This window comes from Dromiciops gliroides, chromosome 5 (genome assembly GCF_019393635.1).
Source record: "Dromiciops gliroides isolate mDroGli1 chromosome 5, mDroGli1.pri, whole genome shotgun sequence".
Lineage (NCBI taxonomy): Eukaryota > Metazoa > Chordata > Mammalia > Microbiotheria > Microbiotheriidae > Dromiciops > Dromiciops gliroides.
In genome coordinates, this window is record NC_057865.1 from 16,708,454 (window position 1) to 16,734,558 (window position 26,105).

General features: G+C 44.7%; 1 protein-coding gene across 5 annotated transcripts in view; it reads left to right on the plus strand.

Moving 5' to 3' along the window:
• SNX10 (sorting nexin 10) overlaps window positions 1-20,214 on the plus strand; it is a 69,502-nt gene extending 49,288 nt beyond the window's left edge. For 3 of the 5 annotated variants that reach the window (XM_043968438.1, XM_043968434.1, XM_043968435.1), the window contains 5 exons: window positions 1,951-2,037; window positions 5,239-5,339; window positions 7,165-7,263; window positions 16,814-17,026; window positions 17,480-20,213. In XM_043968438.1, coding sequence (XP_043824373.1) covers window positions 1,951-2,037; window positions 5,239-5,339; window positions 7,165-7,263; window positions 16,814-17,026; window positions 17,480-17,561 — 582 coding nt within the window. In that variant the 3' untranslated portion in view covers window positions 17,562-20,213. Of the gene's footprint in view, window positions 1-1,950; window positions 2,038-5,238; window positions 5,340-7,164; window positions 7,264-16,813; window positions 17,027-17,479 lie in introns of all 5 variants that reach the window. The other 2 variants (XM_043968436.1, XM_043968437.1) reach the window with 1 other exon arrangement.
• The last annotated feature ends 5,891 nt before the right edge of the window (window positions 20,215-26,105 follow it).

The following is a 26,105-nucleotide window of genomic DNA, read 5'->3' on the forward strand; positions in this document are numbered from 1 at the left end:
TCTTTTTATTAATTGTATTCCCTGAGTTTAGCACAATGCCTGGCACATAGTTGGCATTTAATAAATGTTGACCGATTGGATTATCTCCACTCTGTTGTTAATGAGATGTGAACACATTTTTTTTTTCGGGGGGGGGGGGGGGGAATGAGGGAGGTGTGTCAACTCCTCCTATGCCCTCCTCCTGTCCTCTTGCTTTTGTCCTGACTCATTTGGGTCGTCATCTACTTCCTTCTATGCCTAACCCAGTGACTAACCGTAAACCACATGGCCTGGGCCTGCCTTGTGTCTTTCACAAGCTGGTGAAAGAAGGGAAAGGCCCCAATTAATTTTTGATTCCCAAGTTGAATTGCAGAATTATAGAATTGCCGTAGAGGGTGAGGGGGAATGCCCGAACTCTGGATGGGGCCTGAAGGCCTGCACAGGGCAGAGTTCCAGGCCTGCCTTCTCCCCTGGACCTCTTCGAATGCTCCCTGGGATTTCATGAGCCCACTGGGCTTTGATGTCATGTGTTGAGCTTGTGACCCACCAATACCTCCAGATCTTTTTCTTGAGAGCTGTCACCCACCCATGCCTCTTCACACGGGCTCTCATGCCATTGATTTGTTGAACCCAAGCATACCAGGACTTGACATGTATTCTCCTTAATATTTGTGAATTGAGGTCAAATTGGCCCATTTTCCCATCCCCTCAACCCTCCTTGGCAAGCAGCGCAGAGGGACCTGACCCAATTCACTGTTGGAAAGGAGGAAAGAGGTTGAGAGGATGGTAGAGCCACATCACCCACTCAGTCCTCATGGCCGTGAGTCACCTGTGGCCAGAAGATATGCCCAGGCTTCTCATCTGAGGACAGTCTCTTCATGGGATGGTCTTTCAGGGCCTACCGTGCACCAGGAACTGCTGAATGCTGGGAACAGAAAGACAAAAACTGGCTTCCTGCTTCCATCCTTCCCCACCCCTGCCCAAAGAGCGGGTTCCTCTCTTATCCAGTAAACAGCAGGGGCTCCAGAATACAAGATTGTTTCATTGTTTCTTTATCTCATTCTTTGAAATGTCTTTTTTTTTTTTGGTAGGGCAATGAAGGTTAAGTGAGTTGCCCAGGGTCACACAGCTAGTAAGTGTCAAGTGTCTGAGGCTGGATTTGAACTCCGGTCCTTCTGAATCCAAGGCCAGTGCTCTATCCACTGCGCCATCTAGCTTCCCCCTGAAATGTTTTTTTTGGTATTTTGTTTATCACATACAATTAACAGTATGCCATGATATTGTGTAATTTTTAAGTAAAGGTTCACACATTGGTATGTATTTGTGCAGAAATGTTTTCCTGAGAGGCAGGTCTGGAAACTCCTGCTTTAGAGAAGGGGTCAAACCAGAGTAAGATTGTCCATCAAAGGAAAGGACGGATCTGGGAACTTGGGGCAGGGCAAGAGAGGAGGGGGCTGCTTTCCTGGTGCTCTTTGGGACTTCAGATCTTTCCCTTGTCATGAGATGATCAGAGTCCAATCCAGTTCAGCAAACATTTATTAAGCACTTACTATGTGGCAGGCACTGTGCTAGGCGCTGAGCATATAGGGACAGAAATGGACCGGTTCACGTCTTTGAGGAGTAGGGGGGTGGGGGAGGAGAGCAAATACTCCATTGAAATGTTAATAAACTGGGCATGACTGGCTAAATGTTTATTGAATTGAATCAAATTTAGGGAGAAATCTTGTGCATTTCAGACTAAAATCTCGGTATTGCTTTAGTCTGAAAAATATTCCTTTTTGGGTAGGCTGACGCCTGTGAAGGAATTTTCCCAGGCGTGTTGAGGGCCGGTGATTCACAGCTCCTTGCTTCTCCTTTTAGAGAGGTTAGAACACTGCCTCAGATCTAGTTTGTCCAAGTACGTGATTCTCTAGGCTTTCAAGGCCCCCCTTTATTCTGATACAGATCCCTCGGCTTGTTATGTCTTCCCAGGAGTTTGTGAGCGTCTGGGTCCGGGATCCTCGCATTCAGAAGGAAGACTATTGGCACTCCTACATCGACTATGAGATATGCATCCACGTGAGTAGAAGATTCACCCTAAGGTTCAGGACCAAGGCTGGGGGCTTGTAGGTGGCCCGTTGGAGTTTGATGGGCAGCCATGGGGGAAATGGAAAGTGTTTGGACTTTGGAGAAGTTCATTTTCATTACCATCTCATCTCAGCTATGGTCATCAAGACTTTTGTTTTTTTTGGAAGCCTTTAAAGCTGGTTCCCCAAATTATTTTAGAACCCTAGTTCAGTGTGGAGTAATTATTATCATTATTATTATTAGAACAATAAATAATGTCAACAGTAAGGATACAATTAATGACAATAACAATAAACAACAATGGTGATGCCAATGGTGATGCCAATGACAAGTGAGGCTGGGGAATAAACAAAACAGCAATAAAGCACTTTTTTTTTTTAATTTAATTTTTTTGTTTTTAGTGAGGCAATTGGGGTTAAGTGACTTGCCCAGGATCACACAGCTAGTAAGTGTTAAGTGTCTGAGGCCGGATTTTAACTCAGGTCCTCCTGAATCCAGGGCCGGTGCTCTATCCACTGCACCACCTAGCCGCCCCAATAAAGCACTTCTTGAACCTTAAAGTGCTCTATAATTGCTAATAAGTAGCTGAGGTTGGATTTCACTCAGTACACAGTGTGAGCTTAAAGATGCTAGCTGTCTGACTTGGTGGCACCAGTTCTAGGGTTCTAACCATTAGGTCACACTGCCTCCCCTTAGTGCTCTGGTGAGTATGAAACTTTCCATTCCCAAATGGGATAAAATGTGAAATTCCTCATTCAATGCTCCTTTCCTTCTTGCTTTTTCTGGTCCCCCCCCTTTTTTTGAGGGGAGAATAGAACAGATCACTAAATAAATTTCATAGTTAAATGGATGTTTCCCCCCTAAGAGATGCAGAATATTTCACCCTTATAATCAGAAAATAGGGAGCAAGTAATTGCGTGGAATTAATTTACCTTATAACCCTAGACCCAACAACAAAACGAAAGAGTAACTAGTCTACCCTGTTACTTGGGATCAGACCAGAGCCTGAGCTTGGAGGGGAGATCATGACCTCCCTTGGTTTTTCCTGGTTCATTAAGACACAGGTGGGGCGGGAGCAGCTAGGTGGCGCAGTGGATAGGGCACCAGCCCTGGATTCAGGAGGACCTGAGTTCAAATCTGGCCTCAGACACTTGACACTTACTAGCTGTGTGACCTTGGGTGAGTCACTTAACCCTCATTGCCCTAAAAAAAAAAGACACAGATAGGACTGGTCTCAGGTCCTGTGTTTATTTGGATCTCGGATTTCATCAGCCAGTCATTAAACATTTAATAAGCACCTACTATGTGCTAGGCACTGTGCTAAGCCAGGATGCACTGAACAGTAAGATAGTGTCTGCCCTCAAGGCATTCCCCATCTAACAGGGCAGAAAACATGCAAGTGACTGTGGGCGAGCAAGATGTCGACAGGATCAGCTAGAGATGGCCACCAGAGGGAAGGCATGAAGGGGGATCAAGAAAGGGTTCCTGTAGGAAGTAGAATTTTAGCTGGGCCTTGAAGGAAGCCAGGGAGTGGAGATGCGACAAGGAGAGGACTCCTGGTGAGGAAACTCCCTTCTCAGTCAGTGGAGTGTCTTGTGCAATTTATAACCTTAGCAGGGGAGATTTCATAGGTAAGTGACTCACCCAAGGTCACACTGCCAATATTTGTTGGAAGTGGGACTTGAACTCGGGTCTTCCTGACTCTGAGGATAGCTTTCCTTCCCCCTCTCCAGGCTCATGTTGTATGATTCTAAATTCTTTTCTGGAGCATTTTTAGTTCAGTCTCCTCTGGAGGCTCACTTGAGATGGAAATTTGGTGATCATTCTGTTCATCTGATCTTTGTAGATAAGTGAGCCCAGGAGTTAAACCAACCGACCACCATCACCACCAGCAACCACAACCAGCCCCAGAGTCTGGTCTCTGGCCCTCCCCTACTTTCATCCCCTACCTTAGGGCCCCTACAGAAAAGAGACAAAACCACTCAAGAATGGGTTTGTACTTAGGCCACTAGGGGGCGCCACAGAGCGCTGGGCCCTAGAGTCTGGAAGACCTAAGTTCAAATGCAGGCTCAGACACTTACCAGCTGTGTGACCTTGGCCAAGTCATTTAGCCTTGTTTGCCTCAGTTTCCCCATTTGTACAATGAGGCTGACTTCTAGACATTGCCAGATTCCTGACTCCAGGCCCAGCACTGTGCCACCTAACTGACTGGTTGGTTGCTTCTCTGTCAGAGTAGGGAAGGGGGAAGAAATAAGTATTTATTAAGGACTTTTTGGGGACAGCTAGGTGGCATAGTTGCTAGAGTGCCAGGCCTGGAGTCAGGAAGACCTGAGTTCAAATCCAGCCTCAGAGGCTTATTAGCTGTGGGACCCTGGACAAGTCACTTAACCCTGTTTTCCTTAGTTTCCTCCTCTGTAAAATGAGCAGGAGAAGGAAATGGTAAACCCCTCTAGCATCCCTGCCAAGAGAACCCCAAATGGGGCTACGGAGAGTTGGATATGACAGAAATGACTGAACAACAACAAAGAGTAGAGGGTTCTAGAGTAAAGGAAAGTACTCTATAGGGTTCTAGAGTAAGGGAAAGCCTTTCACAGGGTTCTAGAATGGGAATGCCTTTATCTCCCCAACACTTAGTACAGTGCCCAGCTCTTAATAAATGCTTGTTCCCTTTCCCAGCCCTCTCTTGCACATCTCCAGTTTATCCTGCAACAATCTTGTTTGTACACAATTGTTCCCATGTCTTCTCTCCTGTTAGAATCTAAGCTCCTTGAGGGCAGGCAGGGACAGCTTTTTGCTTCTGTATCCCCAGGGCCTGGCACCTGCTAGGCCCTAAATAAATGCTTGTTCTCAAATATGTTGATGCTTCCCCTTAAGAAAGCAACCCATGTATTTATTTATTTATTCATCCATTTATTTAAATATTTTTCTGTCTATCTATCTATCTATGTATCACCTCTCTCTCTCTCTCTCTCTCTCTCTCTCTCTCTCTCAGTTTGTTTTGTGGGGCAATGAGGGTTAAGTGACTTGCCCAGGGTCACACAACTAGTAAATGTCAAGTGTCTGAGGCCGAATTTGAACTCAGGTCCTCCTGACTCCAGGGTTGGTGCTTTATCTACTGCGCCACCTAGTTGCCCCTGAAAGTAACTCATCTAAAAATTACTTGGCTGACTGGCTTCCATTTCTTTTCCCTAGACCAATAGTATGTGTTTCACAATGAAAACATCCTGTGTCAGGAGGCGGTTTCGGGAATTTGTGTGGCTCAGACAACGGCTGCAGAGTAATGCGCTGCTGATGTAAGTGATTGAGAGGAGAAATCTGGAGAGCTTGGCCCTGGCCAATGATACACCTCCCTCTGAGGTCAGGTCCTGTCACCTTTCTCCCAGACCATTACCTTGGCCTTGGCATGGGGGCAGTCCCCAAGATGCAGCCCTTGGCCCCTAGGAGGCTCTTTCCCAAACATCGGTCCTTGCTCTCCGCTCACATGGCCAGTGATTGCCCTGGCTCCCAACCCTTTATCTCTCTCCTGGACTATTGCAAATCACCTACCAAGCATTCTTTCCCAACCCCTCTTTTCTTTTATTTTTTCTGGGGGGGGGGGCAGTGAGGGTTAAGTGACTTGCCCAGGGTCACACAGCTAGTAAGTGTCAAGTGTCTGGGGCTGGATTTGAACTCAGGTCCTGCTGAATCCAGGGCCCCTCTTAATCCCAGTGCTTTCCCTCCATTAATTAACTTCTGTTTATCCTGCAATAGCTCCCTTGGTGTGTATTTGTTTGCATGTTGCCTCCCCCATTATGCTGTGAGCTCCTTAAAGGCAGGGACTGTCATTGGCTTCTTTTTGTATCCCAGCACTTAGCATAATGCCTGGCACATAGTAGGCACTTAATAAATGTTTATTGAATTTACTCCCTTTCAGGTTTTCTTGGCAAAAATACTGGAGTGGTTTGCCATTTCCTTTTCCAGCTCATTTGACAGATGAGGAAATGGAAGCAAACAGGGTTAAGTGACTTGCCCAGGGTCACACAACTAGTAAAGTGTCTGGGGCTAGATTTGAACTCAGGTCTTCCTGACTTTAGGCCTGGCACTCTGGGAAGCCCTTAGTAAATGATGATTGATTGATCAGTCTCTTGATCTCCAATGGAGTTTCTGCAGAATTCATCTTTGTCAGTGTAGTTTTTTTGTTTTTTTGGCGGGGCAATGGGGGTTAAGTGACTTGTCCAGGGTCATACAACTAGTAAGTGTCAAGTGTCTGAGGCCGGATTTGAACTCAGGTACTCTTGAATCCAGGGCCGGTGCTCTATCCACTGCGCCACCTAGCTGCCGTCAGTGTAGTTCTTACCAGGTCACTTCCCTGCCCAGTGAGCATTAGCTGCCCCTGCTTCTCTCTGGGAGAAGACACACACTTAGCAGCTTGGCATTTAAATCCCCTCACTGTCTGGTTTCAGTCAGTATTTCCAATTTGTTTCATATTTTTCACTATTTTGGGCACGTGAGTGGGCTGGATGTTCCCAGAATTCTACGAGCCTTTGCACAGGACCATCCTTTCTGCCTAGAATCCCTTCCCCCATCCCCTTTGGAGTTGTCCTTGCTTCCTTCAGAAACCTGTCCTGGTCCTACCTCTAAAGGGAAGCTTTTTCTGAGCCACCCCACCCCCGACCTTAGATTCTATTTACTTATTTGTGTACCTTGTATCTCTCTCCCACCTCCCCAGTAGAGCATAAACACCTTGAACATAGAGACTGTTTTCACTTTTTTCTTTGTATCTCCTCAGCATGATGTCTGGCACATAGTAGGCCTTCAGGAAATGCTGACTGGATCGGTGAATTGAATTCAATATTTCCCCCCAAATAATGAATCAAACCCCACATTTTTTCCCATTGCTGAGTCTAAGTTGAAAAGTTTGAAAGGCCTCCTGAGCTTTTCCTGCTTCTTGCTTATTGCGGCTGTGAATTCGTTTTTCTTCCTCCAGGTCCAGTTATTACATTCCATCTGAAGGTGAAAAGCTGTGCTTTTTTCCCCTTGCCCCACCTTGTGTTCCTGCACTGTGTTTTGGTTACAAGGTCACTTCATCTGGGTTTACTAAGAAAGGTTTTTTTTCCCCTCCTTTTTCTTTATTATTAGACAACTTCCTGAACTTCCTTCTAAAAACCTGTTTTTCAACATCAATAATCGTCAGCACGTTGACCAGCGGCGTCAAGGCCTGGAAGAATTTCTGAGAAAGTAAGTGTCCTTGTAGCTTTGTGCTGAGATCGAAGGTGGGGCAGTCTTAGAAGCTGCCTGTGACCAGGGACTCGTGTGTGTGTGTGTGTGTGTGTGCGTGTGCATGTGTGCTCGTGTATGTACATGTGTTCCTGTGTTCATGTTGCCAGTGATTGTGTCCCCACCAGCCTTTCATGTAGCGCACAGTAGGATCTCAGTAAGTGCTTCTTGTCAAGTCTGACTGAAATTCTGCTGGGCATATACTTCTCAGTGGATATATTGCTTTCTCCAGTAGGAACTTTCCCCAGAACCTCCCAGAGTCTCCAGGGAGTCAAGCTAGAAATCAGAGGTAGATTTAGAATTGAAAGGGATCCAAGAAGTAATCTAGTCCTAGGATTTCTTTACAGATGAGGGAACTGAGGTCAGCTCAGGCTAAGCAACAAGCCCACGGTGTCAAGGTGGGATTTGAACTCGGCCCTTCCTCCCCAGTATAACCTCCTTGATGGCAGGGGCTGTTTTTTCCCCTCTGTCGCCCCCGTGCCTAGCAGTGTGCTGGGGACATAGGGGGAGATTAATTAATGCTGATTGTACTGGGTGGTGGGTGCCCTTTTCTTTTTTTTTTTTTTGTAAGGCAATTGGGGTTAAGTGACTTGCCCAGGGTCACACAGCTAGTGTTAATTGTCTGAGGCTGGATTTGAACTCAGGTCCTCCTGACTCCAGGGCTGGTGCTCTATCCACTGCACCACCTAGCTGCCCCGGTGGGTGCCCTTTTCAAAGGGGGTTGGTCATACAAATGTAAGGTGAGTTTATAACAGCTCCCCTCCTGGAGGGCAGGGCCGGATGGCCACCTACTTGTCAGATTTGGGTTCCTGTTCAGGTTCTAGGTCTGAGGTCCCTTGTAGCTCAGATACTGTGTTATCTCATGCTGAACCTGTGGGAAAAAAAAAGTGTATTCATGTGCTGTATTGGAGCGCCACCCCGTGGTAGGCTTGGCACACAACACCTCGGGCCTGCTCTGCTTTTCTTTTTGCTTTTCGTCATGGAAAACCGCCCCGGCAGCCTGGGTCACGTGCTTCCGCAGTGCCAGCCGAGCAGGCTGCGGCTCCTGCAGGCCTGGGGGATGAGAGCAGTGGCGCAGAGCCGCCTTCGCGGCGGGGGGGGGGGGGGGGGGGGGGGGGGGGGGGGGGGGGGGGGGGGGGAGGACACGGTGCAGGCCCCCACGCCCTTCGGGGAGTTAGACGGGGCTTAGTTTGGAGGCTTGGCACCAGCTGGCAGTGCCCGGGCTTCTCTGGGCATCAGAAAAGGAGGACTGTAGGACCTGCCCCCCTGGTCTTCCCGTCTTCCAGGCTGGCTCTCTACCCACTGGACCATACTGTCTTTTTTAAAGGGGGAGGGGACGCCAACTTCCATCAGATGTGCCATAAACAGCTGCCCCAAGTCTTGGTTTTACACCAGGTGGGGGTGGGGGTGGGGTTCCCCTATTTGGTCCCATCCACTCACTGTCTTCTCTTTGAAGGAGGAATACGGGACACAGCCGAAGGATAGATGAATTGGGGGGAGAAAAGAGGGAGGGGAAATAAGGGGGAAAGGAAGGAAGGGACAGAGACAGACAGGAACCAAGCTGGGTCCCTGGAAGCCCTCACCATCACTCTGGGGAAGCCTTCCCAGGCCTCTCCCCCCTCCCCTTCTCCCCATTTAATGCACCCTCCCCCAGTCGCTGTTAGCCTCCCACCCCCCCAATCCCCCCCAATGCAGATTACTTTGCCTTTCTGTTCTTTGTGGGCTTATTTACTTTTCTGGATACATCCTGCTTCCCTTGAAGCCTTCCCATTCCCCCTACCTGCCCCACCCCCTTTTGAATCTGGGGGCTCCAGCTGTAGTCTGGCCACAGGTCTTTTCTTAAAGACTCTGTTCTGCTGGACAGGAGCTGCCCACCCATCACTGTCCTTTCCAAGTCGGGGCTGGCCAAGGGATCTTATACCCCCTCGGCATGGGGGTGGGGGCAGGCAGGAGCTTCGTCTCCCTGGTCTGATGGTCTGTTGGAGGTCAGGGGTCAGCAGGAGTCTGTGTCCTCAGCAGAGGGTTTGGGTCAGGGATCACATCCTGGTTTCCATCTGTCACTGGATCTGCCAAACTGAAGGAATCAGGGTTGTTTTTTCCAGGTCAGAGAGGGGAAGTATGTTCTCTATCCCAGCATCATCAAGATGACAAATCTCAATGCAGCGAACAAGCTCATGTTGTGTGCACTGAGTGGTGAGCTGGGGATAGACAGAGAGGAGGAAGGGAAACCTCCCTTGCTCTCAGGGAGCTTACAGTCATCTCTGGGGAAGCTGTGCATTCAGAGAAGTGAAGAGAACCTCGGCACAAGAGAAATGATAGGGCAGCGGTGCATCAAAATGTAAAACCTCCTCTGTTTATCTTCCCAAGATGTAAATGGAAAGCGTTAGGGTAAGATGTGCCCCACACAGTTTGTATTCAGAAGACCATTCCCTGGAGGAAGTAACATTCTTAAATTGCTACTTTCAAGCCATCTTTGAAACAAAGTTCACTTCAGAGCTATACAGGTGTAGTAGTAGTAGCAGCAGCAGCGCCACTAGGAGTAGGAATAGCAGTAGTAGTAGCAGTAGCTACTAGTAGTAGGAGTACTGCTACTGTTATTCCTACTAGTACTGCCACTACTACTACAGCTACTAGTACTCGGATCACCCCTGGTACGTAGGTAGGTAGGTAGGTAGGTAGGTAGGTAGGTAGGTAGGTAGGTAGGTAGGTACTCTACACAGGATGATTCCCATTTCACAGATAAAGAAACTGAAACTCGACTCAGAACTGGAAGTGACTTGCCCACGGCCTCACAGCCAGTAAATGTCAGAATTCCAAGTTTAGCCCTCTCTACTCCTTTATCTTCTTGCTGAATTGGTCTCTATAGAGAGCTATGGAAGATATAAAACACTGTTACTACGACCACTTCCTAATGAAAGCCTAGAGTATTAAAATTATAATTTAATGAATAATTAAGTTATGATAGTGACATCATTTGAAAATCTGTTGAAATCATTCTGGTACAGTAAGAAGGGTACTGCTTCTGATGCTTCCTGTTTGGAGAGGCCTCAGTTTTCTCATCTGTAAAATGGGGACAATTATGACCATTAAGTAGCTGACTGCCAGAAGTTTGGCAGATTTTAAAATTCTAAATAAGCAACAGTGGTTGTCATTATTCCAATGTTTCTCCAATATGATTAGTTGTTAGGTTCATATATATATATATATGTATATATATATATGTATATTTGGTGGGGAAGTGAGTAAATGACTTGCTGAGGATCACACAGCTAGTAAGTGTCAAGTATCTGAGGCCAGATTTGAACTCAGGTTTTCCTGAATCCAGGGCTGGTGCTTTATCCACTGTGCCACCGAGCTGCCCCCAGGTTCATTTTTTTTTTTTAGTGAGGCAATTGGGGTTAAGTGACTTGCCCAGGGTCACACAGCTAGTAAGTGTTAAGTGTCTGAGGCCAGATTTGAACTCAGGTACTCCTGACTCCAGGGCCAGTGCTCTATCCACTGCACCACCTAGCTGCCCCCCATATATTTTTAAAGTAAAGATTATTGTCGCCCACATGTATAATTTGTGTGTGAGGGCATGTTTTTTTCCCCAGCACTTAAATATAAAAATGATTTTTCTCTGTTATTTAGACAATGGGAAAGTTACAGAAGGAAACAGCAAGGGAGGGGGTGTCTGCAAGAAGTTTGCTCCTGGGGCCTTAGGAAACCTTGCTATTTTTTCCTAGTAGTAATAGTAATGTTTGAAGCAATGCTGTCATGTTTTGCAAAACACTTTACATGCATGATCTAATAGCTAACATTTAGAGATAGAACAGTATGCAAAGTACATTGCCAGTATGATCTCATTGAATCCTCACAACAACCCTGGAATTAGGTGCTATTGTTATCCTCGTTTAGCAGAGGTGGAAACTGAGGCAGACAGAGGTGAAATGACTTGCCCAGGGTCACAGTGTTAGTAACTGTCTGAGGCTGGATTTGAACTCAGGGCTTCATGACTCTAGCTCTAATGTTCTCTCTACCCACTGTCCCACATTACCAACTAATTTGAATGTCTGACATTATTGGGCAGGTCAGTTATAATTACCTCTACTTCACAGATGAGGGGACTAAAGGTCAGAGACTTTAGGTGATTTGGTGATGGGCCAAGGCTGAAGTAGAGGGCTGACATCTACCACCAACCTTGCCTAACCTCCGCATCTGTTGCTTTTTCATATTTAAATGTTTCCCTTGGTCTGCAGGCGAATAGGATCATCCATCTGGAGCTGGTAGGGACCTTACTTGTTGAATATAGGCTTCTCCCCACTCGGGAATGTTGGCAGCCATGCCTGGTTTGCCTGCTTGATTCAAAAGGCCCTAAGAAAGCACCTTGCCCTTTCCTATTGGAAGTCTGTGTTCAGTAGAGGGCACCAGAACACAGATCATGGATGTCTTTGGTGATTCTGACCAAGTTTGCTTTCTTTCTCGCACGGCTGCATGAAAATGAAGAATCAATTCGTTGTTTTTCAGACAGCTCAAACCCGACGGTTAACCTTCCCCCCTGTCCAAAAAGGCATCTGTTATTAGGCCAACTTCCAAGAAATCATGAGTCAACGTGAGAACAGATTGGCGCAGCCCAGTGGTGTTTTCCATTAGGATTGTGTGTAGAATGCATCTAATAAAACCACCGTGAGGAAAACCAGACTTTTGACTGTCCAGTGTAATGGGGTAGATGTGTTTTGTCTCTTTACAGCTTCGACTTGTGAAGCAAAAAGAAAGACTTAAACTTTTAGTGTGTCTTCTATTTTTACATCACCTGCATTTCCCAGTGTCCCTAACTCTCTTCCTGAGAGCCATTCAAAAGGAAGATTTTTGATGTGTATTACAAGTGGCTTCCTGCACGAGCTAAGAGTTCCTTCTTTTTGTGCCTTCTTTCTGTAAAAGTGCTGACCCTTAGTATTAAATCGGAAATATATGGCAGATTTGTTTAGAATAGCTATTGTTTGTTTAAAATCCCTATTCCATTGGAGAATTTGAGACTTTAGACTTCATTATATTTGTTTAGAGTCTCCATTAAATGTTAAGTGTTTTAAAAACACTTTCGATTTTTTTTTAGTGAAGCAATTGGGGTTTAGTGACTTGCCCAGGGTCACACAACTAGTAAGTGTCAAGTGTCTGAGGCTGAATTTGAACTCAGGTCCTCTTGACTCCAGGGCCAGTGCTCAACACATTCGATTTTTCTGAGGATCATTCATCACCCTCAGTCATGGGCTTCTTCTTCTTCTTCTTCTTCTTCTTCTTCTTCTTCTTCTTCTTCTTCTTCTTCTTCTTCTTCTTCTTCTCCTTCTCCTTCTCCTTCTCCTTCTCCTTCTCCTTCTCCTTCTCCTTCTCCTTCTCCTCCTCCTCCTCCTCCTCCTCCTCCTCCTCCTCCTCCTCCTCTTTCTTCCTTCTTTTTTTTTTTTTTTTGGCAGGGCAATGAAAGTTAATTGACTTGCCCAGGGTCACACAGCTAGTAAGTCATGGGTCACTTCTTATGGGAAAACTCGACTCATCCTCATTGGTTGTTGGTCCTCTCTACCTCCTCAGATGATGGGGTGCTAACATCTGTGTTTACCTCTCTTCCACCTAGAAGAATGGAAGGTGCCTGAAGGCAGGCAGTTTTTTGTTATACCTTTGTATCCTCAATATGCTGCACCCTGGAATGATCATGCTTATACTTGTTGGTTGGTATGTTCCATCTGTCCTCTTTGCCCTCTGCCCCCACCCTCAGCAGAATGTGAGTTCCTTGAAGGCAGGCAGGTTTCTTTATAGTTTCATAGCTATGGCACTGGAAGGAAACTCAGAGGTCCTCTAGTCCAACCTGTTTGTTTTTTGTTTGTTTGTTTTGCAGGGCAATGAGGGTTAAGTGACTTGCCCAGGGTCACACAGCTAGTAAGTGTCAAGTGTCTGAGGTCACATTTGAACTTAGGTCCTCCTGAATCCAGGGCCGATGCTCTATCCACTGTGCCACCTAGCTGCCCCCCCACCCCCAACCTGTTTGTTCTTATAGATGAAGGACTGAGGCCAAGAGGGGAAGCATCCCATAGGGTCTGATGAGTAGGATTTGTTCTAAGACCCTCTGACTTCCCAAACCAGGACTCTTTCCCCTGGCTCATTTCGTGCTTGTATCCGCAGCACAATGTGTGGCACCGAGTAAGTTCTTTGGATTGGATCCGGATTGGTTTAGGGAAAATGTGGCAGATTTAAGATGGCAGAAGGAACTGCATTCAATGGAGCATGTGAAGGGTAGCCTCAGCAAGCACCAAGAGAGGGAAGCCCGATAGGCAAGACTGAGCTATAATGAAGCTGCCAGGCCACTGCTGAATGCCCATTTTCTTTTCCTTAGTAATTCCTTTTCATTGTGATTTTTACCCCCCTGCTCCCACAAAAAAAAAGAAAGAAAAAAGAAGGAAGGAAGGAAAGAAAGAAAGAAAGACGAAAGAAAGAAAGGAGAAAGAGAGAAAGAAAGAAAGCAAGCCTATCTGGTTCTTTTTTATTTGAATTTAAAAAATTTTAAAACGACACGTTCCAGTACTCCAAAACTGGCAGCATGTTCTCCAAAGCCAACTGAGTGCCCAGAAGATGGAGCCGCTTCAGGCGGCCCGGGATGCAGCTGCTTCCGAAAAGTGTCCTCTGGAGGGTTCAAGCATCCTTCCTCCCGCCCCGCCCTCCCCCCCCCCCCCACCCGGCCTTGGAGGCTGTGGCTGGAGCCCTCCGTCGCTTCCCCGATCTGCCCTCCAGGTGGCGCCATGAAGCAGGAAAGAAAGCCCTGGACTAATGAGTCCAATGGAAAGTAAAATTGGAAATTGAATTATAGCCAGAGAAAAGGGACAGTAGCCTTGAGGTTCTGCTCAGGCCGGGCTCTTATCACGTTCTTTGGCTGCTCCCATGTGTTAGCTTGCTCGCAAGTTAATAACGGCGCTTGAGCAGTTCAAGGCTTGGGCGAATTGCTTTAGACGTGAAATAAAGCCAAAATGAATTTGTGTCCGATATCATTGACATTAGTGCTCATTACTTCTGTGGTGTAATGCCTCAAACCATCGGAAATCAATTTTAAAGATTGCCCATTATTTTATAAAGAAAATAAAATACATTTCCAACAGCAACAAAGCAGTAAGTACAATCTCAGGAAGAGTTACTTATCCCAGGGCTGGCGGGCAGGAAGGGGCTGGTGGTGAGGGGCAGGAAACCCTGGGTGAAACTCCCCCTCCCCCCCCCCCAGCCCAGAGAAGTTTATTGGGGTGGGCGGAGTCCTTGCTGGGCTCATCCTGGTTGGAAATATTGAATGCACGAGAGCCATTTTTAAATGCAGAAAGCAAACTTTCTGAGTGGGGTCAGACTGAGAAGAGTTGCTCGTATTGGGTGGTTTGGACCGGTTTTTTTCATGAAATGAGCTCATCAGGTGTTTGTTTTTTTGTTTTTTGGTGGGGGGAGAATGGGTGGGAGGGCATGGCAAGGAGGAATGATTTAGACCTCTGCTTGGAAATGTCACATTTAAAAAGGATCAACCCTTTAGTCTCCTTTGGGTGGCCATAATTTGCGCTGCTTAGAAAATTCTTTGGGACCCGGGCTGGAAAAGGAAATCTGGTTGCTTTGGTTGTGAAAGAAATCTGTAGGGGGGTGTGTGGGGGGGATTGTGATTGTTTTTTGGGTTTGATGCTCCGCTTTGCTAAGTATGTTCACACACGGATTTATATAAATATAAATGTACATGCCTTGTCCTTCACACCCAGCAAAGGACAGTATTAAAACACAGATACACATGTACATGTGTACACACACCTGCAAAATGTGTTCATATACTAGGTACTGGGGTAGGTGTATCTGGGCACAAATGCCCATTTCCAGTCTATGCATATTACTAAAATCTCTACACTCAGAGTCACATTCTCACCTGTCTCAATGCACAGGCACGAAACCTGTATACACGAATGCACACACACTCAACACCTGTGTACATATTCTCATCACATCTACATTTAAACACACCAGTACACGGACACAGGCATGTATGAACATGTGGGATACCAATTGCTCAAGGTATTTAGAAAGGCTCAAAGCTCGCCTTCCAAAGAAAAAAATATACTTCCGTCTATATGCATATGTTCAAATGCCTAGGCCTATTAGCTAACATTTCTATAGTATTTACTATGTGCCGGGCACTGTGCTAAACGCTTAACAAGTATTATCTCATCTGTTTCAGGCTAACTCATTTTGAGCTATAGAGAGCCCTCTCAAGCTTATCTATATCATACACTTACATAGAGTCTTTCTATTATATTGATAATCCTAGATTTTAAGGAGATAAAAATAAACCCCACATACACATTCTTCTCACGTAGTCACGTCTCCAAAAACAGGGAAAAGAAAATCTGGTCTGTTTTGTTTTGTGTGTGTGGGGGGGAATCTGTATTGTATAGACCTGGCTGTAAAGTCCTGTAATTCTACCAGACTATTTTTGGATTTTGGACAACTTTAATTCTGGCCACTTAATTTGGTGTTGTTGGCTCCTGTGTTATTTCAGTTACAGGAAATTCACCTATCATCGAACAGTGCATCAAAGATCAAATCCATCCCTTTCCAGGCTTGTGTGGGTTTTAGCGAATTGTTGTCGATCCTTGGCTTGTCAAATCAGAGGAAGTGTGTTTCCCAAACAGAGTCCCAGATTACAATACAGCTATGATTACTCATGGGCTTGAATTTAGTATGTATGTCCTCATCTTCCCAAGATATAGTTTTGATACAAAAGATAGAATCTTTGGTCCTATCTTTGGACAAATCTTTCTGGAGCATAGGAGGGTTAACCTGACAGGCATTCGAGGTGCTTCAGATTCTAGCCATATGTTATAACAAAAAGAAATAATCCTTAAATTAGGTTGCTCATTCTAACAACCCATATCCTGATGCAGGTAAAGATATGGAAGAAATGTTAAATTCAAATTTAGGATTATTAAAAAAACTTACTTAAGCCAGACTTTATATGTCCATGTGTAAGTATACACACATATATGTTTTATGTTAAAGCAAATTTGTAAGACATGTCCAAATGTAAGGCATCCCATTATTCATGTGTGTTTGTTTTAAACTGAGCGTCATTGAGAAACAATGTTTCAGTACAGTCTAACCAGTAAAGATCACTGGGCTGAGGTAGTGGTTAGCAATTTAAAAACTTCTTTAAAGGAGAATAAATTTCTACGATGATATAAGCAAAATATTTCTGTAATTGCTCCATACCACCATGGCAGATGGGTAAATTGCAGAAATGCCCTTGGAGTTATTCTTCGAACAGATGTCTTTCTCTATTAGCTTTGTTTTTACTCACCTAAAATTCCAAATAATTTAATAAAAGTTAACATATGCTATCATCACCTTAATAGGTAGTCACCTTAATTGTAGGTTTAACTGATGTGATCTTTTGCATGATATTTTAAAAAACGTTTTTCTTCTTCAGGCTACACAATCACCCAACCTTACATGTGTCTGTATTTTTAAATAGGATCCTACAAGATGCCCTTTTGCTCTCGGACAGCAGACTTCACCTCTTTTTACAGAGCCACTTAAGTTCTGAAGATATTGAGGCTTGTGTTTCTGGACAGACAAGTTATTCTGTAACTGAAGCAATTCATAAGTTTGCTTCCTCAAACAGACGTTTCCCTGAAGAAGATGAGGAAGGGAAAAAAGACAATTCTCTAGAGTGTGGCTCAGAAAGGTACTTCGTTACATTAGATTTCATATATTATATGTATGTGTATTTACATTCCACATATTTGTGTACAGACACACACTCTTCACTTTTTTGTTGATGTAATACTAAGATAATGAAAAAATTAATTGACTGAGATTTTATTGAGCTGTGACAGCTCATCATAGGAGTCTTCACACACACCTCCACACTGAATTAATGAATGCAGTAGAAATTCAATTATCTGCATTCTGATTATGTGAATTTCATTTAGTCAGACTTGAATTATTCGCGTTTAAATTATCTAGCTAAAAAAATATCCAACTGCACTCCAAATGGCTAATTAAAAGTCCAAATTTCCCGTCTCTCTTTGTGACTGGAGATAATTAAAGTTCTCCTCTGTTACTCAGCCTTTGAGTGTGTTGTGAAAACCAATTTCCTCTTATTATTTTTTTTCTTTCTCTTTTTTTTTTTTTGCAGTTCATCCTCCGGGCTTGGTCACAGTTCTGAAGACAGCAGTCCACATGGATGTAAAACAAACCCAGCTCTTCAAGAATCCTGAAAAATAATTTTTGTTACTATCTTAGTAATAGGAAATTATGCCCATGTCATAAAGACATGGTTGGTTCACAATAGTACCTCCCTATGTAAAGTACTTCTGTCAGGGTGACATGATTGGTAGTGTATTCTCAAAGCTGTGCTCCCCCCCCCATTTTATTTTTTTTAAAGTTCATTAATGGTTCCCAGTTCAGGGTTTTATGTTATCTTATTTTGGTTAAGGCAGAGGAGAAGGAAAATTCTCTTTGCTGTGACTCAGTAAAATGGCTAATACTGAATTTTCAAGATAAGAATCATTTGATAAATGAGGTCCTGATCCAATAGGAAATAATTTATGTTAATATATAGGTGTGAATTTAAACTTGTGTGTATTATGTAAAACCTCTGGTTTTGTTCAATGAAAAAATCCACTTGGTACATTAACACCATTTAAAACCATGCAAGATATTGCATTTTCCCTACATTAACATGTCACTTTAAACAGAGTTTTGAAGCCTGTCATAGGATTTTGTAGGCCATCTTCTAGCAAGCACCATACCCCGTTGCAATGCATTAATGAGATATGCTGATATTATGTGGCTCCATCCCCTACACAGGGAAAGACTGGAATGTTGGTTGTGCATGTGGCTGACTCAGGACTAGCTGGGACTGCTCAGTTTTCTAGTCTGTTGTTTAGGGTGCACACAGATGTTACACACAGGTTAGGAACACAGACCAGTATTAAAATAATTTTTCCTCAGGAGTGCAAATTCAAATAAATATGGCGACTAATGTCTCTTCAGACCTAGCCAAACATCAGCCTAAGCCTCAAGTCTGGAGGGCCTTAACCTTTGCTTTTGTCATGCATTTGGCAGCCAGAGATTCAGTTATATTTTTTTCCAAAATATATCATTTCTTCGCTTGAAATTTCTCAGTGTTTTTAGTGGTTGTTAATTTCTTTACTAAATGGATTAAAAACAAGACTAAAGGTAATGTTTACCAAAAAGTATTCTGCTAGTTTAGGAAATAAGATTAACTAATTGAATATGCATTAAAAAAAAAAGTTGCATCGATTCCTTTACCTAACCCTTTAAGGCTACACTTGAGAAATGTTGCAGTCTGGTAAAATATAGCCTTAGATAACTTTCTGTTGACAGAGCACTTTAATAAGATAATTATCCAAATTTCTTCCTTGTCCAGTTGCACAAAGTAATCTGTTTCCATTCGGACAACCTGGTAGGAAGATATTTAGGAAGAAATGGAGGTAACTTGTTGCTTCTTTTGGCTGTTTGTCCTGGAGGCTAGTGGACGATGTTTGTAAAAGGCAGTTAATTTTGGGAGTATTTTTGTCATTCTATTATTAATAAACTTCTTAACGTAGGTCAAAGGATTGTACTGAAATAACAGCACAAAACAAAACAAAAAACGCAAGACAAGAATTATTCTCTCAATTTTGCTGTCTTGCTTGCTTACTTGGTCTAAACTCTTATTAGATTTTGCTTAGGATCTTGATTTAGTATGTGAGGCCTGTTACTGCATCATGGGAGAGCCATTAATTGAAAACAGGGGAAAAAAAACTCCAAGATTTAAGAGTTTTTCTAATCACCCTGGTAACTGGGTGGGGGTAAGGGAAGAAGGAGGGTTGGCTTGCCGTCTAGGTATCAGATTTATTTATTTATTTTTCTTAGCAATACATATTTGAATTTACAATCACTATTTCACTTCTAGAATATTTTTAGAAAACATGTGATCAGCCATTCATTTTAATGTTATTTTTAGATCTTGTAACATAAATATCCAAATGTCTACCTTGTAATTTGTTCCTTAAGATTCTGTGGATTTTTGTTTCTAAATTAAACGTGAAGAAATCTAGTCTGGCCTGTTTGGTTTATTTCTGAGGAGAAAAAATAATTTTTTTCATTGAGATCTTTCTTTATTTTTATTGCCTTTTCAAATTATCTAAAGAATGTTGGCAAATTGAATTTAGTTTTCCCAATTGGTCCTTGCACAGGTAAAGTTTAGGGATATTATTTTTGGTTTGGTTGTTCTGATTTCCAAATACAGATCTACAAATAACATTTCCTGCCAGTCTAGTGAATATCTATGTAAGATACAAATTCTGTTCTGTTGAAATTAACCTCTTTCTGAGGACCCTCCTACCCCCAATTTCCCTGCTTTGTTCAAATCTTCCTTAGCATCCTTACTTACCTGGATCAATTTCATAGAAACCTTTCTATGGAGACAAAAACACTTAGGGCAACTTATGGAGAATAATTGCTATTCAGTGATTTTTATTTTTTTTTAATTTTATTTAAAAATAAACACAAAAAAAGCCAAATGTCAAGTCAGTAAAAATGTTTTATGGTTTGCTACGAATAGTAGTGCCTAGCTATTATTAACTTGGATATTTTAGATTTTTTTAAAAAGGCAATACTTCCCTCCGGTTCCCCACCCTTCCTTTTTAATTGATTTATGTGGAACTTGAAGGTTTCCACCATGAAATTCAAAGACCTGTTACCTTATTCAAAAGTCCTACCTTTAGAAAAATAATAAATATTCTTCTTTAAAATGTTCTGCTTTTAAAATTGCTACCAAAAGGAAAGTGTTACAAGGAAGTCACTTGGTATTTTTAAGCGCACAAGCATTTATAAGTAATGTTCCTTTAAAAAAGGTCTCGCTGGTGTTGCAGTTTTTCCCCCAAGATGAATTCCCATTTTATTGCATAATTACATACAAACATGCATTTGGAAAGGAGAGGAGGCAGATTTCCTTAGCAGTTCTTATAAATAAAAAAGACGAATTTAGTCCCAATTCTGGAAGTATATTCAACAATCATTTGAGTTTTATTTTGAAATAATTTTGTGTTTTTCTTTAGCTTCCTGAAGATGCATAGCCATCCTACCACAAGGACGATTTCAGTGCTCTAGACAAAATGGTATGCAAGATAGGCCTTTAAGTATTTAAGACAAAATTTACCCCCTCCCCTCACATATCTTGCTCCCCCAAACCCCTTGCTCCTTATTCTTTCTAACTGAACATCCTTAACATCTCAAGTTACTTTGTTGCCACATTTTGAACACAATGCACCCTTTTCACCCGGGTCCTGGGTGGAAATATTTTTTTCCAGGAAGAAAAAAAAATGTTTGCTGGTTTTATTGTGTAGAGGGGCTGGAAGAAAGTTTTTAGATGGGAAAAAAAACCCCCGAAAACAAAACCCCAATGCTGCCTGGAATTAAAGTTTTTAGCGACAACTTGACAAAGCACCACTATACTTCCAATGCTTCCCCCCGCCAAAAAAAACCCCAAACCTCAAACAAGAAATGATTACAATTTGTAAGATGGAGGTGAAAATTTGAAAAATATGTAGATAAGGTAACCAACACTGCCTTAAAAAAATTCAGTGTTTGCAATTCGGGGTCCCTCCTGCATTAGGAGAGCCCCAAGGTACCATTGTCCCCTGAAGTCAGCCCCTACTATTGATCTTCCTTTTCTTGCAGGAAACTTTCCTTCCCCATTGTCCTGACAAGTGCACTCACTGGACAGAATTGATTTAGCAGCTTAAGCTCTGCTCGTCCACGACCCTTTGCTTTTTCTGCAAAATTCCTGTGCCTTCTGAACCATGGACTATATCAGAAAGAGGAAAAACCCCCGGATGAAGAGCCATTTACCCGTGCATTTACACTCTTGTGTCTGGACACTCTGGCGGAGCCCGGGGGGCAGCTCCCCTCTCCTTGGTCCCCTTCGCCAACGCCCCTGGCTCTGCAGCCTGGGGCCGGGCGGCATCTCAAGCAGCGCTTCTGGCTTGCTTCTTACCTCCGGGCCTTCTTTATAGCTCCCCCCCACCCACTGGCAGTAGTTTTCCTGAAGCTGCAAACACACACTGACTGCGTGCGGGGGTCTGTCTCAGTGGCCTGCGCACAGACTCACGCGCTCTCTCTGCGTGTTTCTCTCTCTGCCCCGCACACGCGCGTTCCTCCCCTCCTCCCCAGCCTTGGCTTGCAAGTGTGCACAGTCTCCAGCAGGCTCGGGCTGCTGGGACTGTTTGTCAGGTAACCAGGCAGCCGGCCTTGGTCCGGTAACCCATGGCAACCGCCCTGGTAACCCATAGCAACCGCAACAAAAAGGGGAGGGGGAGGGGGAGGAGTGCGAACAACCACGTCCACAAAAAGACAGCAATTTACTGCGCAGACAGGCTGAATGGGGGCCCTGAGTCCCGGTTGCATAAAAGCCCAGGCCTGGGAGCCACCTTGTCCAGGATTAAACCCCACTCGGCCTAAAACCTAGAGAAGGGCGTGGGGTGGCCGTGGATTGGGATACTTCCCCTCCTCCCCTCTCCAGTCCTATCCGGGGTGGAAAGCAGTGGTCAAGGACTTTAATGATCACCCACTCACTCCTGTGCCGCCTCCTCCAGAGCACATCAGGGAGAGGGAGGGAGCCCCCACCAGTCTCCGTGTTTTGTGGTGGGAGAGACTCATTTATTCAGAAAAAAAAGCGGCATTGTGTGGCTGGCGCACTTGGTTGTGTCTACGCCTGTCTGTGCGTGTTTATGTGCGTCTACATGACTTGCTGTGTCTTCTGTGGCAGTGGGTGTGTGAGGCTGTGCATGTGCACTCGTGTCCTTACTCGTGCGTGTGTCGGCCCGCCTGTGTGTGTGTGTCACTATGATTATGCCTATGTCTGCATCCGCATCTCTGGATGGTTGTGCACAAGCCTTTCTTGTGGGCAGCTGCCATGTTTGTAAGTCTGTCTGTGCGTGCGCGCGTTCGTGTGATTCTGTGTTTGTGACTTTGCGTGCGCGCTTGTGTGCACGCGCTTTTGTCTGTCTGCATCTGCGTGTACGTGCGCACGCGTGCGTTTGTCTGGGTCTGGGAGTGCAATGGCACGCCTTTGTGTGTGCGTGCGCGTGCCGCGCGCGGCAGGGACGGGGGTGGAGGGAGAGGTTATGTTGGGGGGGGGGGGAGGGAGACCTCCCGGCCGGTCCCGGCCCCAGTGGGGGTGGCTTCCTTACTTGGTTCGTCGGAAGCTCTTTGTTCCTCGGGCCCCGGGCCGGCAGCTCGGAGCCGGGGCGGGGCCGGGGGTGGGGTGGGCGGAGAGAGGGGAGCAGTACCCAACTTGCACGAGTGCCCTGATCTCGAGGGTCAGGCCCGGGAGCCCAAGGTCTTAACTCTGGGGCTGGAAAGCCACGGCCTTCTTCAGGGTGCCCACTCTGCATGCACGCAGCACAAAAGCCCACCCGCCCGCACGGGCCGCCCCGGGGTCCCCCGCCTTTTCTTTGGCCTCCCGCAGGAGCCGCTACAGAAGGCGAGGACCGCCTCTGGCCGGAGACCCGCCCACGGATCACTTTCCAGAAAGATCTTGGCCTTGAAAGCGGCGTCTGGTTCGTTATTGTTCGGCTTCCCGGAGTAAGCAGGGCTGCAGCAGGTTCAGCGTGGGACCGTGCAGCCCACTGGGGGAAAGCGTTCCCGGGAAGGCCCCTTTGTACTTGGCTACAATGTAACCTTGGGACTGGCGGCCGTCTGGGGGCGCTGGCGAGACTGCTCGGCCCCGCCCCCTTCACCCCCTCCCCCCATTACTGCTATGGGAGTCACTGCCTGGGATATAATAAAGTCATGATTGAGGCCCAATTCTTGGGCCTTTTCATCCTCTTTTCATTTTTATGGATTTATCTACTTCCATGTCAATATCGATCTGCACATGAGAACCCACAATGCACACACATGTAGAGGTACCAAACCGTGTTTAGGCAACTCATTCTGGGCAACTAAGTCCCCGAATACAGACCAGCATCTCGGCTCTAATTGGTAGTCCGATGACTGGGTGCGCATGGCTGAAAGCAAGTATGGTCGGCCGTTCTCATGGGCTGCACTGGTGGTCTCCAAAGTGGCCCTTCTCTCCACGAACACAGCTCGCCCTTAGTTCTGACCCTCGCCCCTGGTCTCTCCTCATTGGTCTCCCTGACAACTACGATTCATGCTCTTCATACAGGGCTTTCAGAAAATATAGATCTGGGCTGGTCACCTTGCTGGTTCTACAATCTGTCATGGATCCCTAGTGCCCCCGATGAATATCGTTTCTCATCCCTTTCGAATGTCTTTGTGTAAATTTTTATAACATATCAAAATTATTAGTAAAAATGGCAAATGTGTGTAAGTTAAAAATAAGTAAATACACTTATATTGGGGGTGCATGTCCAAAACTTTTTAATGATAGGGGTATGTGACCAAAATAATTGGAGATCACTACTACAACATCCTACCTCTCAGTATATTAAAGTATATAATACATATCGAGGGTTTATTGTTTTTTGTTTTTTTGGTCAGGACCCGTGATTTCCTTGGTAAGGGGACTCCTAGTGTGGGAACTCCCTGTACCAATGAAGATAGCACCAGCTCTGAGGCACTAGAAAGGTTAAATGACCACCAGGGTCACATGGCAATATATGTGCTGATTGGGGGGGGGGGCAAGACTTGAATCTGAGTCTTCCTGTCTGTTTCTGTCTCTGGCCTCTGTCTCTGTTTCTGTCTCTGTCTCTGTCTCTGTCTCTGGCCTCTGTCTCTGTCTCTGTCTCACACACACACACACACACACACACACACACACACTTACTGGTGTAGTCATCATAAATAATGTACAACTCCTAACTCTCAAACAACATGTAGTCCCACCCTCTTATTTTTCAGATGAGGAACTGAAGGAAGGCCAGAAAGAAGTGATTTGTTCAAGTTTATGAAGGTAAGTAAGGGGCAGAAACAGGATTCAAATCCGTTGCTCTTACCATTTCACCACTTAAGGTCTGTGTTACTATGGACAAAGATCATTTGACTTCCATGAACTCTTTTCTCACCTGTAAAATGGGACATTAATACTTGTACTAGCTACCTTTCAGGGCTGTAGAGAGTAAACCACAGATATATGGTATGTTTATAGCTATACATGCACCACATATATAGCACATATAATATATATGGTATGTGTATATGTGTATATATCATAGTAGATATATACACATGCATACAAATGTGTGGGTATTTATGTATATATTTGTTCAAATGTAGTCTCTGACAAATATGAAATTTGTGATCATCAGTATGTTATTTGATGTCTCATTGACCCAGGCAAATATCTAAGACTATAAATTATATATAGTTGCTAATCTGGGGCAGTTTAGTAGCCTAATGCATAGGGCACTGAACTTGGAGACAAGTCCTGGATTCAAATCCAGGCTCAGACACTTACTGGCTGTGTGACCCTGGGCAAGTCAGTCAACCTCTGTTTGCCTCAGTTTCCACATCTGTAAAAATACTGTAGATTGTGCTTTGGCATTGTGAGCTCTTAAAATGATGAATAACGTTAGTTAACATGTTTATATCTGTTATTAATAAATATTTGTTGATTGACTAATTGATTAATAGTTGGTCCAAAGGTCCCTTGCAGTTCCAAGTCTATGATCTTTGATCCTTCTAATTCCCAAATTTTTAGGAACTTAGGTGGTAGAAGGGCTGGTCATCGGAGAGCTGCCCACACAGACAGAAGGACCAGCCTGTCATATACTCCTTTCTAGCACAAAGGCATACAATCACAAACGCACACGTGTACAAATCATGTTTTTGTAAATGGCACCATCCCACCAAGTCCAGCGGGAGCTAGTTAGTTAATGAAGTTTTTATTGGAATCCTTGTATAAAATGAATCACCTCCTCTTTATTTATCTTGTGGGTGAGCTGAGGCTTTTCATAGAGTGGGTTTGTTTCTGGTGAGGTAGGTCAGGATCCAGTTCACACACAGCCTGTCTCCCAAATGTCCCTGTCTCCTCAGAGAGGTAGATGCCAGCTGGCCAAGGTGGGCACTCTCCTGCCTGGGCTATCTTTCCCTTCAGTCAGGGCCCTCCCTGGTCTCTGTACTATACACCAACGGTGCTGGTTGCTTTAATTTAATTTTTTTTTTAACAAAAGCAATTACAGAAAAGTGCAAATTTAATGTGTGACATTTAACATTTTGCGTTGCAGGCAGCCTCCACTTAAACCGGGCCCTTCTGAGAACAACAAGAGCCCAAAGGCCTTGTGTCACCAAGTAATGTAAGACACAATCTGGGCCTCTGCCGAACAATGAATCGGGAAGGATTTATGTAATTAATTGACCAGTCTTAACCTGTTATCGTGATGTAAGGAATTTGGAACTCATTAATTTGGGCTCTGACAGATTTCATATTAGAGCTGGCAAATATGGATTGAGCCCCTTATTCTGGTAGCATCTGGAATTTCCGTGACAGTGAAGCTTAGGGAGGACGACCTATCGCTGCAGTCAGGGGCCCCTTTGTAATCAGCCGCCCGGCTCTGCAGGATGGGCGGGATGGAAGGAAGGATGGGGGAAGGACATTGCCTTCCTGCAGCAAGAGAAGGAACTTTTGCTCACCCAGCTGATATTTCTGTAGAGTTCCGGCATGGTCAGTTGGATGAAAACATTAATGGCAATCATGCAGTCATAAGGGGATGTGGTTATTCAACGGGCTTGGGAGAAGGTGAAAGGATGGAGGGAGGGACTGGTCCTGTTGCTAAAATGGAGCTGAGGGA